Source organism: Sminthopsis crassicaudata, chromosome 6 (genome assembly GCF_048593235.1).
Source record: "Sminthopsis crassicaudata isolate SCR6 chromosome 6, ASM4859323v1, whole genome shotgun sequence".
Taxonomy (NCBI): Eukaryota; Metazoa; Chordata; class Mammalia; order Dasyuromorphia; family Dasyuridae; genus Sminthopsis; species Sminthopsis crassicaudata.
In genome coordinates, this window is record NC_133622.1 from 237,073,605 (window position 1) to 237,090,263 (window position 16,659).

General features: G+C 35.3%; 1 protein-coding gene across 1 annotated transcript; it reads right to left on the minus strand.

Annotated features, from left to right (window-relative positions):
• Positions 1 to 12,814: 12,814 nt before the first annotated feature.
• Positions 12,815 to 13,750, minus strand: LOC141547367 (vomeronasal type-1 receptor 3-like). Its single transcript, XM_074275811.1, has one exon. It carries the CDS (start codon positions 13,748 to 13,750, stop codon positions 12,815 to 12,817), a length of 936 nt encoding a protein of 311 aa, XP_074131912.1.
• Between the last annotated feature and the right edge of the window lie 2,909 nt (positions 13,751 to 16,659).

A 16,659-nucleotide genomic window follows, 5' to 3' on the forward strand; every position in this document is an offset into this window, starting at 1 on the left:
TCCTTGAGGGATTCCTTGGAGCACTTTGCTGTCAGCTCCAAAGTGACCTGGGGAGAAACATAGATGCATGTGACTTTTCCAATGTGAGGAATTCCCAAATATACAACCTACTCAGCTTCTCTTTGAAGAGTGGTAAACCTTCCCAGATAATAGTGCCATTCTAGTGTTCATGAGACACGTATTTAATGTATCAATTCACAAATATTTATTAATCCATAATTATATATCTTAGAAATAAAACACTTCCCATTTGTTTGCAAACCATACTTCTCTTCTTAGTACATGATTATCACCTTTGTACAACCAGGATTTTGGACAGACCCGGGATCTTTAGCTGTCACAGCTAAGAATTTCTCTTATATTTTCAGGGTCCATGTTTCCAAGCTACTTCTTTTCCTTTGCTTCATGTGCTTCCACTTTGTGAAATCTTTTTTTTTTATTCTTTCATTAGAATGCAAGCTCCAAGAGGGCAGAGACTTTCTTGGATACTTTTATCCTTATTATTATTACTTAGCACACTTCCTGGAATATATATGGTAAAGCTATTTTGATGGTGTTTTGTGTAACTAGAATTTGATGAGAATGAGTAAACTCTGCAGGTGTCAGCTCTCACTCTTAAAGGGTTAGTGACCAGAAATGCTGGTGAATTGTTCAAATTCAGGCCCTTAAAGGTGTGTGTGTGTGTGTGTGTGTGTGTGTGTGTGTGTGTGTGTGTGTGTTTTCTAGATGGATGCCCTCAGGTAGGAATTAAAGTTTCCCTTGGAGAGAGAGTTGGGCAAGATTACTTAAATGTTTATCGTTATCTTCCCTCTAAACATGGGGATTCCACAATACTTTCCACAAGTCATGTGAAAATACCTATTTTCTATACTTAATGTATACATTATCTATGAGTAATGCAAGATATTTAAAATATGTAGAGATAATGAAAGGAGTTATCACTGAGACATTTGATAATCCTCATTTTTTTCTGAACTGGGATTAAAGAATTTAACATTTTCATATAAACTTTTTCACACACACATACATACAGAGCATTGTTAGGAATACTTTAAAATCAACAGTTTAAAGCTACAAAATCGGTAGTTTTTGGGGAAAGGAGATGGAGGCACAAACAGGAGGGCAGATGTTTGAGAGAGTTTTGTAAATGAAATAGTTTGTTTTAGGAAGCAGGGGACTCTTACAGATAGATTGAAAGAAAAAAAAAGAAAGAATGAAACAATGTGATCAGTATTGATAGGGCAGTGAAGCAGAAAAAAATTCTATCATTCATAATTCGTTGTTGTTCGTCTAAGTGAAAAGGAAAGTAAGAGCAAAAAAAAAAAAGCAAACTAATAGGTACAACACAGCAGAATGAAGGGAAATACAAAATTTACAATTATTAGTAGGAAAATAGATGGAACATACCACCCTCCGAATGGTAGAGCACAGTAGACCATACTGCAAAGCTGATTTCCACAAAAAGTTACTTGAAAAAATTACTTTTGTTGCATAAAGATTCGTGTGGAGGTAAAATCAATGATGCCTTAAATAAACTTTAAAAAGCATATTTTTAGAGAAATCATTGGTAAAAAATCAACATAATAGAAGGAAATAAGCATGGAAAAACAGGCTCAATTGTGACAATGAAAAATCTTTTAAAATATGTCATATTAAATATATATGATATGCATTCTATATATATTCTTACCTGCATAAACATTTTATATGGACCCACAATCAGTATATATGTATATATATATATATATATATATATATGTTACAAATATGTGTAAGTAGATGTTTTTGCTTTCTAGGTTTGGAAAGGGGATGCCATCTGTTAGACAGAGGATGCTCTGGGTATCAGATCACTCTAAGTCCAAGCCCCGGCTATGAGACTCTGGATACAACAGTTGTTTTTTTCTAGGAAATCCTAAGATGTTGGTGAATGACTGATTTGAATCAGGAGAGAGTCTTTCTACTCTTAGAGCTTCCTGATCCCATGAAATCATAGGCTTAGATGAATAAAACTAGGAATTAAACATGCCTTATTTCTGTCAGTCCAATGACTAGAAGTGTGGTCTCTATGCTCTGAATTTCAGCATGTAGGAATTACTCCAGCTGCCTTGCCTTTGTTACACTCCTGTTATCAAAGTATGAATTTTTTTGGGGGATATACTTCTATATGTTCCATTTTTTTCCAGATGACTTCCCTAGAGGAAATGCAATGGTTAGAATGTTGGACTTGGTTTCAGGAAGCTCTGAGTTCATGTGTAGCTCCTGAGACTTAGTGGTGTGACCCGCAGAACATCAGCTAACTTCTGCCTTTCTTGCTTTCACCATTTATAAAATGAATACAATAATAGCACTATGCTTTGAAGACCAAATGAAAACATCTATAAAGTACTTAGCACAGTGTCTGGCACAAACTTGACATTGAATAAATACTTTTTTCTTTGCTTTCTTCCTTGAAAAGTTGTGTTACTCAAGTGGGTTGAGAATTGGAAAAATATATCCTGTCCTGCATTATCTACCTCTAGGGTTGCTGTGAGGATTAAGTGACATAGCATATGCTTTGTAAACCTTAAAGTGCTCTATAAATGTTGTTTATGATCATATCTCTGATTATTTATGTATCCTAGGACATCTGACCTTGTTTCTTGCTCTCAACTTTAGCTCTTGGCATACTGAGATTGCTGAAAAAGGCAATGACACAAAAGAAAAATGAACTCCCATTATTAAGGGAAGATTAGGTGCCACTGCATATTGGGGCAATTAAGGGGTACAGTGGTTAGGGGAGGTTCTGGAGCCAGGAAGACAAATTCAAATCTATTCTCAGACAAAGAATACCTTTTTAACCCTGCAAAAATAACTTAAAAAAGATCTTTTTTCAGTTTTCTCATCCGTCAAATGGGAATATGACACAAAATATGCTGAATATCAAATGAGATGATAGTGAAAACATAGTAATAAAGTCTTTCCCATGGTGCTTAGCATATAGTTGGCATTCCCTATGTCCCCTCTCCCTTCCTTCCCATTCTTTCCCCTTTCCTTCCTTCTATTCCCTCCCCTCTCTTTCCTTCCTTCCTTCCTTCCTTCCTTCCTTCCTTCCTTCCTTCCTTCCTTCCTTCCTTCCTTCCTTCCTTCCTTCCTTCCTTCCTTCCTTCCTTCCTTCCTTCCTTCCTTCCTTCCTTCCTTCCTTCCTTCCTTCCTTCCTTCCTTCCTCTTATTCAGTGCATATGCTTATAACCTCTCTCTATGAGGGACTGATCAGACCTTAGGGAAATATAAAGATTATTTTGATACATAGTTTTCTGCTCCTAGAAGCTCCCTCCTGTGAACAGGTGGAATTTTGGAGGTGTGCTGAGTTGTATAGGATCAATCTTTGTGGTGCCCAAGGAAATGGAAGAAGAAGTGAAATAAAACATAGCACAACCCCCAAACCCTAGCCTTTACTCCATCAGGGGACAGATCTGTCCTGGGCATCTAAAATCAGGTTTTTTTTACAATGAGGAAATTAAGGTTCAGAATATGAAAGTGAATGAAAAACTTTTGATTGTAGGTACTCCTACCTCAAATGGTCAAATGGAGTGCCTTCCCATCAGATCAGCAAGCTTTTACTGCCACTGCCTGGACAGACAAGGAGGCAGAGAGAGACCATGATTTTTTCTCTTTATCAAGAGAAACTTGTAGAATATAAGAAGAAAGATGTTTGTTTTCTGAATACTATCAAACATCTGGAAGCCAGGGAGAGAAATAGAAGGGCAGAGAGAAAAAGCAAACATATGGAGGAAATATCAATAAAATTTCTAGGCAATCCTCAGCAAACTCTTGAGATATGACTGTTACACTGATACTGAGAGGATGCTGTGAAAGAAATAGGGTACCTCACTGCCAGACATTAACTTTCTATCTCTTTTCTCTCCCTTCCCAAAATATAAAGTATATTCTGTATCCTATTGTGTAAAGATAGTGATGAAAAGTGGGCTGAAGATTAACTAAAGGAATGAGAATAAAAGCTGGCAGTCCTGTTTCCAAAACCCAAGCCAGAATAGCGTAGAATAATCAAAGTGTCTTTCCTGTGTCCCCCGAGCCTCTCTTCCTAATCATCTTTTCTTCTTCATTCTAGAACTGAGAGACTCGGAAGTCTGGTCTCTGGCTCTTGGAGGGGATTTTTGCCCTTCCCTGTGGCTGAGGCTAAGACCTCCCACTCACCAGATTGTTCTCTGCTGCAAGGGCCCAGGATAGAACAGCTGAAGTGTGTACACACATGAGTGTGTATATGGAGCATTTCTGGGACTGGAGTTATAAGGAAAAGCAGAGTCTGAGCTAATTTCCCCCAAGAGCTATTATTATTATATCATGTGCTGCAAGAAGAACACTTGACAGAACAGGGAATTTGAGGTATTTCTGAATTGGGAACAAATTTTTTCCTCAGATGAAAATTCTTGTCAACATGTTCTGTTGAGTAATGAGACTCTGCAGAGGTAGATTAGCGAGTACCCCCCCCCAAAAAAAAACATATGTCCCCTGCCTGTGGAGAGGAATATTAAAAGTTCTAATTTGTAAGGTCATTGCAAGGAGGTGCTGATAAATGCTAACAAGAGGTTACCTGGGGAAAATGTACTCGTGGCCCACTTTTACATGTAATCTGAATTCTTACCATTTTCTCCATCACTTTCCTATGTCTTCTTGTTGTCATTCTATCATACCCAATTCTTTGTGATCTTGTGAATCATACTGTCCATATGATTTTCTTGGCAAAGAGATGGAGGATTGTCATTTCTTTCTCTAGTGAATTAAAGCAAGCAGAGGTTAAGTGACTCACACAATCACTGTCATAGGCCATATTTGTCTTTCTGACTTCCTGACCCAGAGCTCTATCTACTAAAGAATATGTTTCATCAAAGTGTAGACAAAACAACAAAATAAAAAAAATCAAACCTTATTTTGTAGAATTTGCCAATTTCTGTGGGCTGAATATATAACCATGGAAGATTAAAATTCAGTTGTGCTGAGCAGGTTTGAGCTAGGTCCAATAAATCTTTCTAGGAAAGAGTGAGACTGGTTGCTTGTGATATGATGAATAAAGGGTACTTAAAGAGCTCCTGGTGAGCTCTTCCATAAGAATCACTGAATATTGTTCATGCAAAGGTCAATTAGATTCCTTTGATGTGCCATTTTATGTGTCCCATTTTGTGTGATTGGGGACGATAACTTAAAATTCTCTCATTGATGCTTTGTTGGGGCTGTATCTATGATAGAGATTGGTCATGACCTGAATATGAGTTTTGTAACTTCCATACATGGTGTAATGGAGGCCAATATTTCCTCCTATCATGTATGCCCAGACGGCATTCCCTGGGCCTTGTATTGGGGTCAACCAGGGTATGGTTCTTTGAGATGCCATGATTTACCCATTTACAATCAAAACTGTCTTTATCTCTTTCTAGTTCTTATGGATTTTTTGTTGGAGGAACATCTCTCCTGTTTCAGTTCATTGACAGAACAGGAATGATTGTACTCTGATCCCAGTGATTTTTTTTGCATTTATCATTCTAAAATGACAGTTATACATTTTATAATATGTTGTAAAACTGTTACCGTAGGATTTGCATTCATGAGGCCTACCATTACTTCTCATCTCTTACATATGAGTGATTTGTGCTACCATAATATTTGAACCAGAATGTAAAATTGAATCACTCTTTACTATTTAGAAACAGAAATATATAGATTGCAAAATGGGGGAATAGTTGAGAAAGACTTGGTACTGATTGAGTTGAGTTATAGAGAAGAGAGAAGGCAAGGTGGACATTTCAGGGATATAAGGAATAGGAATTCAACTGAATCTTTTCATGGATTCTTGGATATATCAAAATGTTGATTCCTTTTCCAACTTCCCTGCCTTGAAGACACCTTGTAGCAGCCACTAAACTCTACTCTATTTGCTTTTTAACTTTTTTCTGTATTCTGTTTTTTTTCCTGTAATGTAAAAAAGTCAAGGGTTAAATGGAAATACAGAATATATAAATTAGGGCAGATAGCCAAATGGTTTTTTGAAAACTAGGAATTTCTTAAATAGTTGCACTACATTGTTATGATTATATTAATAACATTTGATCAGATGTAAATGCATAAAATAAGAGTGTAAGGGACCACATGGATCTGAGAGCTATTTAATAATTTATATTATAAAAATAAACAAATTGAAGAAAGGAGGATGGAGACTAGATAGGTGTAGCTGAGAGCCTCAGCTCCCCCAACGCCTTACAGAAGGAAGAAAATAGTAGAGATCTGAGGGAGCATAATATCTAATTAGGGTGAGAAGTTTGATTGAGACCAGGTTGTGCAGGACTTTAAAGGCTAAACAGAGGACTTCATATTGTTTTCTAGAGGCAATGGGAAGTAACTGGCTTCAATGCTGTAGGAGATTCACAAGGTCACTTTAGGAAAATTACTTTAGCAACTCTATATAGTAACGACTGGAGAGCTGAGAAATGAAGGATAATTTAGGAGGCTATTGCAAAGGTCCAGTTATGAGGTACCAGTGATGAGTACCAGTCAGTTTCTAACTGAGTTAGATGTAAGAGATGTTATGGAGGTCAAATGTTAATATTTGACTACTGTTTGGAAATATGAGAGTAAGAAAATGGATAATGAAAGGAGAATGTTTTGTAGAATTTGCCAATTTCTGTGGGCTGAATGTAACCATGAAAGATTACAATTCAGTTGTGCTGAGCAGGTTTGAGCTAGGTCCAATAAATCTTTCTAGGAAAGAGTGAGACTGGGTGTTGTGATATGATGAATAAAGGGTACTTAAAGAATCACTGAATATTGTTCATGCAAAGGCCAATTAGGTTCTTTTGGTTCCCATTTTGTGTGTCCCATTTTGTTTATAAACCCATGCTTTGTTATAAAGAGGAAAATTTGAAAAGGATTTGTAGAGAAAGATAATGATTTTAGTTTTAGATATAGATAAATTGAGTTAGAGATATCTCTAGGACACAGAGTTTGAAATGTTCAATGAGTAGTTTTTGATTCAGATCTAAAATATTCCTGAGAAGTATTTTTTCTATTTTTAATTAATTTTTATAATTATAACATTTTCTTTGACAGTACATATGCATAGGTAATTTTTTACAACATTATCCCTTGTACTCCCTTCTGTTTCAAATTTTTCCCCTCCTTCCCTCCACCCCCTCCCTTAGATGGCAGGCATTCCCATACATATTAAATATCTTATAGTATATCCTAGGTACAATATATATATGTGCAGAACTGAATTTTGTTGTTATTGTTGTTGCAAAGGAAGGATTGTATTCAGAAGGTAAAAATAATCTGGGAAGAAAAACAAAACAAAAGAAAACACTGCTCACAGTTTACACTCATTTCCCAGTGTTCCTTTTCTAGATGTAGCTGATTCTGTACATCATTGATCAATTGGAATTGGATTAGCTCTTCTCTATGTTGAAGATATCCACTTCCATCAGAATACATCCTCATACAGTATCATTGTTGAAGTGTATAATGATCTCCTGGTTCTGCTCATTTCACTCAGCATCAGTTGATGTAAGTCTCTCCAAGCCTCTCTGTATTCCTCCTGTTGGTCATTTCTTATGGAACAATAATATTCCATAACATTCCTATACCATAATTTACCCAACCATTCTCCAATTGATGGGCATCCTTTCATTTTCCATTTTCTAGACACTATGAAAAGGGCTGCCACAAACATTTTGGCACATACAGGTCCCTTTCCCTTCTTTAGTATTTCCTTGGTATATAAGCCCAGGAGTAGCACTGCTGGGTCAAAGGGTATGCACATTTTGATAACTTTTTGGGCTTAATTCCAGATTGCTCTCCAGAATGGTTGGATTCTTTCACAACTCCACCAACAATGCATCAGTGTCCCAGTTTTCCCACATCCCCTTCAACATTCATCATTATTTGTTCCTGTCATCTTAGCCAATCTGACAGATGTATAATGATATCTCAGAGTTGTCTTAATTTGCATTTCTCTGATCAATAGTGATTGGAACACTCTTTCATATGAGTGGAAATAGTTTTAATTTCATCATCTGAAAATTGTTCATATCCTTTGACCATTTATCAATTGGAGAATGGCTTGATTTCTTATAGATTAAAGTCAATTCTCTGTATATTTTGGAGATGAGGCCTTTATCAGAACCTTTAACTGTAAAAATGTTTTCCCAATTTGTTACTTCTCTTCTAATCTTGTTTGCATTAGTTTTGTTTGTGCAGAAACTTTTTAATTTGGTGTAATCAAAATTTTCTATTTTGTGATCAATAATGTCTCTAGTTCTCCCTTGGACACAAACTCCTTCCTCTGGAGGTAATTCTAAATTGATATCTAGAATGATTAGCCAAATATACCATTCCACCAATAGTTTCTTTCATGTGACTTCAATCCTATAGACCATACAATATGAATAGTTGTTATTTTCATAAACATTAAGAACTTGCCCAAGATTTGTTAAAACATCAGAGCCATTTTAATTTACTTTTCTCTTACATTAGAGTACCAGAGCATGTTTTTAAGGGTGATTTTTCACTTTTATTTCTGAAAACCATTAAATCTTTTACTTATTTATTAGTAAAGGGCTCTTGGTTTTATATATTTGGATCATTTGCTTATACTTTGAATATCACACTTGTAATATTGGTATTTCATACATATAATTTGCTTCCTACCCATTGGTTCCTCTTTTCTTTTTTGATTTTATTTTCAGGAAAACTTTTACATTTTACATAATTAAAATAATTTATGCTATTTCTTGTTTAATTAAGGGTCTCCAGCAACCACCTTACACTCGCATAAATACATGATTTTGAAAGGTGCCTAATAGGACTAAGGTAATCGCCATCAAGAGGTTGGTTTTGGTGACTCTCATCTCAGGCGATGCTCCTGAGGAAAGCCTTGTGCTGTGAATATGCTAGATGTGTTGATTCTGTATGGAGAAGATAAACATCTTTTCTTTCTTTTTTTTTTTTAATTAAAACTTTTTATTTACAAAACATATGCATGGGTAATTTGCAAAACCTTCTTTTCCAAATTATCTCCTCCTTTCTCCCATACCCTCCTCTAGATAGCAGGTAGTCCAATATATCTTAAATATGTTAAAATATATGTTAAATCCAATATATGCATATATATTTATACAGTTATCTTGCTCCACAAGAAAATTGGATCAAGAAGGAAAAAAAACTGGAAAAGAAAACAAAATGCAAGCAAACAACAGAGAGTGAGAATACATGGTCCTGTCTTTGGGTAGATGGCTTTTTCTTCATCAATGAACAATTGAAATTGGTTTGAATCATCTCATTGCTAATGAGAGCCAGGTCCATCAGAATTGGTCATTGCAAAATCTTGTTGTCGCCATGTATAATGATCTCCTGGTTGTGTCCATTTCACTTAGCATCAGTTCATGTAAGTCTCTCCAAGCCTTTCTGAAATCATCCTGCTGATCATTTCTTTAGAGAACAATAATGTTCCATAACATTCATATACCATAACTTGTTCAGCTATTCTCCAACTGATGGGCATCCATCCAGTTTCCAGTTTCTTGCCACTACAAAAAGAACTACCACAAACATTTTTTGCCCATGTGGAGAAGATAAATATCATGTAGCCACTTGAAAAGATAAGGATACATTGAAATACAATATAATACATAGATTTTAAGATTATAATTTTTATGTTTCATGAATCAGCAGTTGGGTACTATGTTGAGGCAAGTCTGAAAAATTTCAAAGTTGTTTTCTTTCAGATTATTGTGGACAATATCTCAATTAGTTTCTTAGTTCTGCTGACGTTGCTCTTTCTCCCTCTCTCCTTCCCTTTCTCTCTCTCTCTTTCCCTCTTTTTTCCTTCCCTTTTTTCCTCTGTTCTTCTCTCCCTTTCTCCCTCCCCCTTTTCCTCACACATGCTCACATGTGCACACACACACACACAACATATACACATACAGACACACTTCAGAGACCAGATGGATTTAAAAGTGAATTCTATTAAATATTTAAGATACAAGGAATCATAGTACTATATAAACTATTTTTAAAAACTAGATAAAGAATGACTTTACCAGAGTTTTATAACACAAATATATTGCTAATATATAAACTAAGGAGAAAAAGAAATTATAGATCAGTTCCTTAATTAATGTCAATGTGAAAAAAACAATAAAATATATGTTAGTAGTAAAATACATATATTATATAAAACAACATTTTTGTAGTAATATAAAATTAGAAATTATTTTCTTAGGGAGATCATTGGTAGCTTGTTCAATATCTTTTCCTAAGATAATGCTATTTAATATTCTAGTTCCTCTTCTATTATTCTGGGCGCTTGTATTTTTATAAATATTAACCATTTTTCTTAGTTTTATGGGCATATAATTTGGTAAAGTAACTCCTAATAATTAAGTTCAGTTTCATTGGTTATGCATTGACCCTGCTCATTTTGGATACTTGGTAATTTGGTTTTCTTCTTCGTTTTAAAAAAAATCAAATTAATCAATAGAACTATTTTATTATTTTTCACAAATCAGTTTTTAATTTTAATTATTAATTTGATTTTTCTTTCAATTTATATTAATCTCTTCTTTGATCTTTAAGTTTTTGACTTTAATGGTTAATTATAATTTTTAATTTGTTCTTTTTTAGTTTTCTTAAATTGCATGCACAATGGATTGATCTGAGCTTTCTCTTTTTTATGATGTTTGCATTTAGAAATATAAAATTTCACCTAAAATCCCACAAATTTTGGTATGCTTTCCTCATTGATGTCATTCTCTTTAATAAAATTATTCATTGTTTCTATGACTCATTCTTTTACATATTCATTCTTTAGGATTATTTAGTTCCCAATTAATTTTTAACATATATTTTGATTGACTCTTATTTAATTTAATTGCTATTGCATTGTGATTTGAAAAATATACATTTAATATTTCTGCTTTTTTGCATTTGTTTGTGTGGTGATGCCCTAATACATGATCAATTTTAAGAATTAAGTCAGGCCATAAATAGAATTCTAGAAATGCTGGACATGATAAAAGCCTGGAGAAAACTGAATGGAAATAGAAAAAGGAATACCTTTTTCTCAACTGATTTCTATATTCAATTTAGTGTGTTCATATAATTTTCTCTTTTTGAACCAATTTAGATGAGATTGGAGTTCAAGTGCTGTCTGCTCCTCAAATATATCACTATAAAATATTTTCTTTACATGCTTCTTTTGTAGAAGATAATTTCCCCCATTCTATGTCTTCCTTACTCCTTTCAGGGTAGCCCTCTTTCTTGTCCATTAAATTTTTTACAATAGTCCAATGTAATCAACTTACTCCTGTACACTCTTTCTTTGTAGATTCTTTCTAAATGCTCTAATAATGTTGGAGTTCTTAGGAGTTACATATATTATCTTTCCATATAAAATATAAATAACTTAACTTTAATTTTTTACAATTTGATTAGAGATATTATTTTAAAATTGTTTGGAGGGCAATGTTGGAAAATTCATTGCTTAATTCCACCCTCTTGGCAGTAGCCCTGAAAATGCTCTCAAAATTAATTTTTGAGTACTGTCTTTATGCCAGATCCTATTCTAGTCACGAGCCGTACAAAGACAAAAAAAGACCTTCAACTTGTTCTCAAAGATTCTACATTATACCGTAGAGAAAAACAAAATTTATAAAAATTAATATATACAAATTATGTATAGAGACAATGTAAAATGATTATCTATGTATACATGCATATATGTGTGAAAATATAAATTTTATGAAAGACCAAGTTAAAACTTGTGCCCAAAGAAAAAACTTTTTTTTTATACTTGAGTATTGCTTTTTTGGAAGCTATGAAGGTTCTAATCAATAGTTGAGGGAAATATACTTTTTAGTCATGAGGTATATTACCAGGAGGAGGAAAATGAATTTCTTACAAGGTAAGAAGCATTCAAGTCAGTTTGGAAAGGATATGCCATAGAGTATTTGAAGACAAATATTGTAGAATTTGACTAGGAAGTGAGGTTAAAATCAGCTTCAGAAGTAATATAGATTTCAAATTTAGAAGAATTTTTCTTTTACCCAGCATGCAACAGTGAACAAGTGATGGTTTGTGTGTAGTTCTAAGAATATAACTTTGGCAAATGGTTGATCAATTCTGTACGACAGAGTTTCTTAAATTTTTTCCAGTTGTGACCACTTTTAGTCTGAGAAATTTTTGTCAATCTAGGTATATTGTCACAAAATAGGTATACAAATCAAATATTTGCTGATAATAAATCATAATTACACAACCACCACATTCAGTTAATGACCTCATATGGAGTCATGACCCATAGTTTAAGAAGATTTGCTCTTCAAGTGAGATTAGAATGAGGGACACAAATAAAAACAATCAAGAATGTAGCTAAGGGATGGTGAGGGCCTGCATTATAGTGGGGGCCTTTGATGTGGAAAGAAGGAAATCTCTTAAGAAATATTACAGAGGTAGGAATCAACTAGACGTGGCAACTGATTTATATTTGAGCAGTGAGTCTGAGTAAAGAAATGTGGATGGTTCTGAGCTTTCAACCTAGGTGACTGGTGCTATTTTTGTGAGAATTTGGGAAGAAAGAAGGAGGTTTTATGATAAAAGTCAACTGTTTTTTTGGGATTTATTAAGCATGTTTCTAAGGTGAAGAGATTCCTATGCAATGTAAGGGAATTCTACTCTATGGGAGAATCTGCCATGTAGCATAGAGTGGAAAGGAGTGGATGGGCTAATTTACTTTTGTGAATGATTATTTTTCCATTCTCCCCAACAATTCTCATCGGCCAGAGAATTCTTTCTGGCAGAATCTTTTCAAATGTAAGAAAACCTGCAAAGACCTAGGCATCTGGGTATCAATGTTGATCAACATAAAGGGGCTAACTATTGGATAAAGCAGGGAGAGAATAGTTGTGAAAAATGACTCCCAGTGCCCAGTTGCTTTAGTATAAGCTATATAAATGACAAAAGGGGAACTGGCTGAGTTAAAGCAGACAAAGCTGCCTACCAGCGTCAGGATGGCTTTAGTGGCTCTGGTCTCATGGGAGACTCTGGGTGAAAGGTTGATGTTGTGAATGTGTTGGACTTGCTGGCTGTGTCTATAGAGGACAATCACCATGTAGCCACTTGAGCAGATCATGAGACCCATAATCAGAGCATCAATAACTGATTTCCAAATTAGAATTTTTATTGTACTTGCGGCATGCCAATTGAAAGAGCTATGCCCAATCTTCCATATTTCTGTACTGTTGTTCCTTTGATGATGTATATTGATAGCTACAACAACATCTATCACAACATTGAAAATCCAACAAAGCAAAGAGCTGGGAACAATATATTTGGGGGCCCTAGTTTTGACCTCTGTCCACATAGGGCTGTTGGGGCTGATGATGATGGCCTGAAATATACTCAGGAAGCTGGTACTGCAAAGGGAAATGCTCCGTGTCACTCTTATTAAGTAAGTTAAGATTTTCCCCATCATGTCATCCAAGAATGATTTCCACCCCCACATATTTATTATTAGGGGGATTCCTCTGAAGATAATCATCAGGGCATGAGCTAAGGCCAAGTTTATGATTATCAGACTAATGTATCTTTTTCTGTGAGTAGTGATGAATTTAAGGCTATGAAGATAAAGAAGGAACATATTTCCCAGCACTCCAAACAAAAGCAGGGTCAAGAAGACAATCTTTAGATCCTCTTTATAAGAGTTCATTCCTTGGGTGTCTTGAAGAGCTTTTCTATCAGATCCAAAGTGACCTAGGGAGAAATCAGTGGGGATTTGAATTTTCTAGATTATTTATTACCCAGTAAAATCTTATAACCAACTTGCCTTCTATATGAGGAATACCAAATCTTCCCAGATAAGTAACAGTACTACTCCAACATTTATAAGGCTTTTATTCAAATTATCAGGACAGCTAGAGGACTCAGTTGATAGAATGACTGCATTATAGTCAGGAACAATATGAGTTCAAATCTCATATCAGACACTTATTAACTATGTGACCTTGTACAAGTCACTTCACTTTCTTTACCTCAGTTTATTCATTTTTAAAATGAGCTAGAGAAAGGCAAAGCTCTCTAATATTTTTACTAGGTAAAACTGAAAATAGGGTCATAAAATTTCAGATACAAGTAATCAACAAGCAACAAGAAATTCAATTTATCAACTCATACTTGTTAATAATGTACTGAGTATTCTACTAATAGAACATTTTCTAACTTTCTCTAAGCCATGTCTTTTGCTCTTGCACCATGGTCATCAGCTCCCACCAATACCTTGGATGGTTCCTGGGCTCATCAACTTTGATGAGCAAGTTTTTGCCTTAACTTCTCAGGATCCATGTCTTTTGCCACTTCCTTGCCACTGCTTCACTATTCCACTGAACCTATTCTTAGGTCCCTTTCAGTAATCCTTCCTTTGTTTAGTTCTTCCATTAGAATGGAAGCTCCTTGAGGGCAGGAACTGTCTTTCTTCTTTTATTCTCATTCCAGTTTCTTAGCATAGTTTCTGGGCCATAGTAAGACTACTTGAAATGTCTTTTGTGTAACTGTCATTTGTGGGACTGAATTAAAGTCTGTAGGTGAAATTTTGATTCATCCTTTTTCTTTATGTAATCCTATGCAAAAAGGTTCTGGTATGGCATCTCCTTTCTGAGAAAACAGAGTGGGTAGTTGTAACGTGCTCTTCTGGCAGTTACAATTACTAGTCTGTCCTAGACCCACCAGAGTACCTTTGGCCACTGTCCTTTGCAGTGTGAACTTTACCCGGCTCGCCTCCTCTGAGGCCTTCAAAGGTCTCTGGCCACTATCTCTTGAATCTATAGCTTAATAACCAGTAGCGCACTCAAGAACAGCCACGTGTAATCTTAAAAGCCTTTATTATACCTACTCACATAATGCCCTAACTGATGCCCTGACTTGTTGGTTCCCGAGTGAACACCTGGTCAGAAGACCCACGTGTTCACTACCAAAACCCTTACCTTTTTTGGCTATCCATCTTGGCTTGGCCACCCAGGCTAGAGAGCCAGGGTGAAGAGCACCAGGTTAAAGAGAGCGACTGCTGCCTGCAGTGGGCTTACAAAGGGCCTGTGAGGTCACACACACACAGCCAATCAGCGAGAGAGTCACCCATTACGAAGCTATCTCAATATGGCCAGGATCCCACCTAAGGGCAGTCCTAATATCCACAGAAATTACTTCCGGACCACTCAATCTCCCGATTTGCTGTGGCGCCCATTTAAAGGCCCCTTACAGGTAGTTTCATGATATATTTTCTTTGCTCCCCTTTTGTAAAGGGCAACAGATAATGGGGGAAACTCTACTTGAGGTATAAGACCCCCAAATCCAGCCAAGGAACCTGCCGACATGTCTGGTTTGGCTCTCCATCATCTCTCCAGGGATATTTCAGCCTTCCTGAGAAGTCGGGGTTGGGGGACGACAAATTGTGTTGTACTTGAAACAGAGATATTAATGTAGCAAGGAGACATCTACACAACAATAGCAAGTTGCTTATGTGGCCCCACATGCACAGTATCCTATAGTTGGTGCATGTCTAGTATAGTTAATCCATGTGCAGTGTACTATAGTGATGCAAGTGTACTAGGGTATTTAAGGCTGAGAAATCTTGAAATAAATGAACTCCATGTTCAACCATCCATATGAGATTTGCCTCCTCACTCCTCACCTATGATCAGGATTTGGGCTTTTACCAAAATCCTCTAGTAAATAAGTCCCCACACTACATAATCCATTAGCCAGGAATTAAGATGGTTGGGCAAGATTCTAGGAACATCTACAAAAAGTTACACTCTTGCTACTTATCTGACATTAAGAGAAACTATATCATGTGGAAATAGATATTTTACATGGATAACAAATCATACACACACACACACACACACATAATAGTTGTTCATGAGAAGCAGAGCATAAAAATGGAGGGAGGAATAGGTAATTCTGGCATCTCATAATCTTTACTTTTAACAGAATGGGACAAAAATCAATGGACATTTTGATATTTAAAGAACATAATTTCTAAGTTATCCATTCAACTTGATAGGAAAATTATTGAGTTTGGGAGAAAGGAGAGGGACATATGGATAGAAGGTCAGGTTAGTTCAATGAGTATATTAAATTAAAAAATTCCTCATTTAAAGGAAAATGAATCTTCCAGATAGATTAAAAAGAAAAAATAAAAGAGTAATACATATCTGAGATTAGTTGGGCCAAGTGGATGAGATGAAGATTTTTGAAGTAGAAAAGAATGTTGTCATTTATATACCAATTTAGTCAAATTATTATTTTTCATTTTCATCTTTGAAAAAGGGAGAAAAGACAGAGAAAAAAATACAATAGAACAGGTGAAGGAAAAAACAATTAACAATCATCCTTTGAAAGTAAATGGTATGCAAAGGAAAGTCAGGAATTATATAAGCAAAATTACAAAATACTTTCCACATAGTCAGATTTAAATAATTGGAAAAATATTAAATGCTCTTGGATAGGATGAGCAAATATAATAAAGGGGACAATATTTCCTAAACTATTCTATTTATCTAGTGCTATATCAATCAGACTCCCAAGAAACTATTTTTATGACCTAGAAAAAATAACAACAAA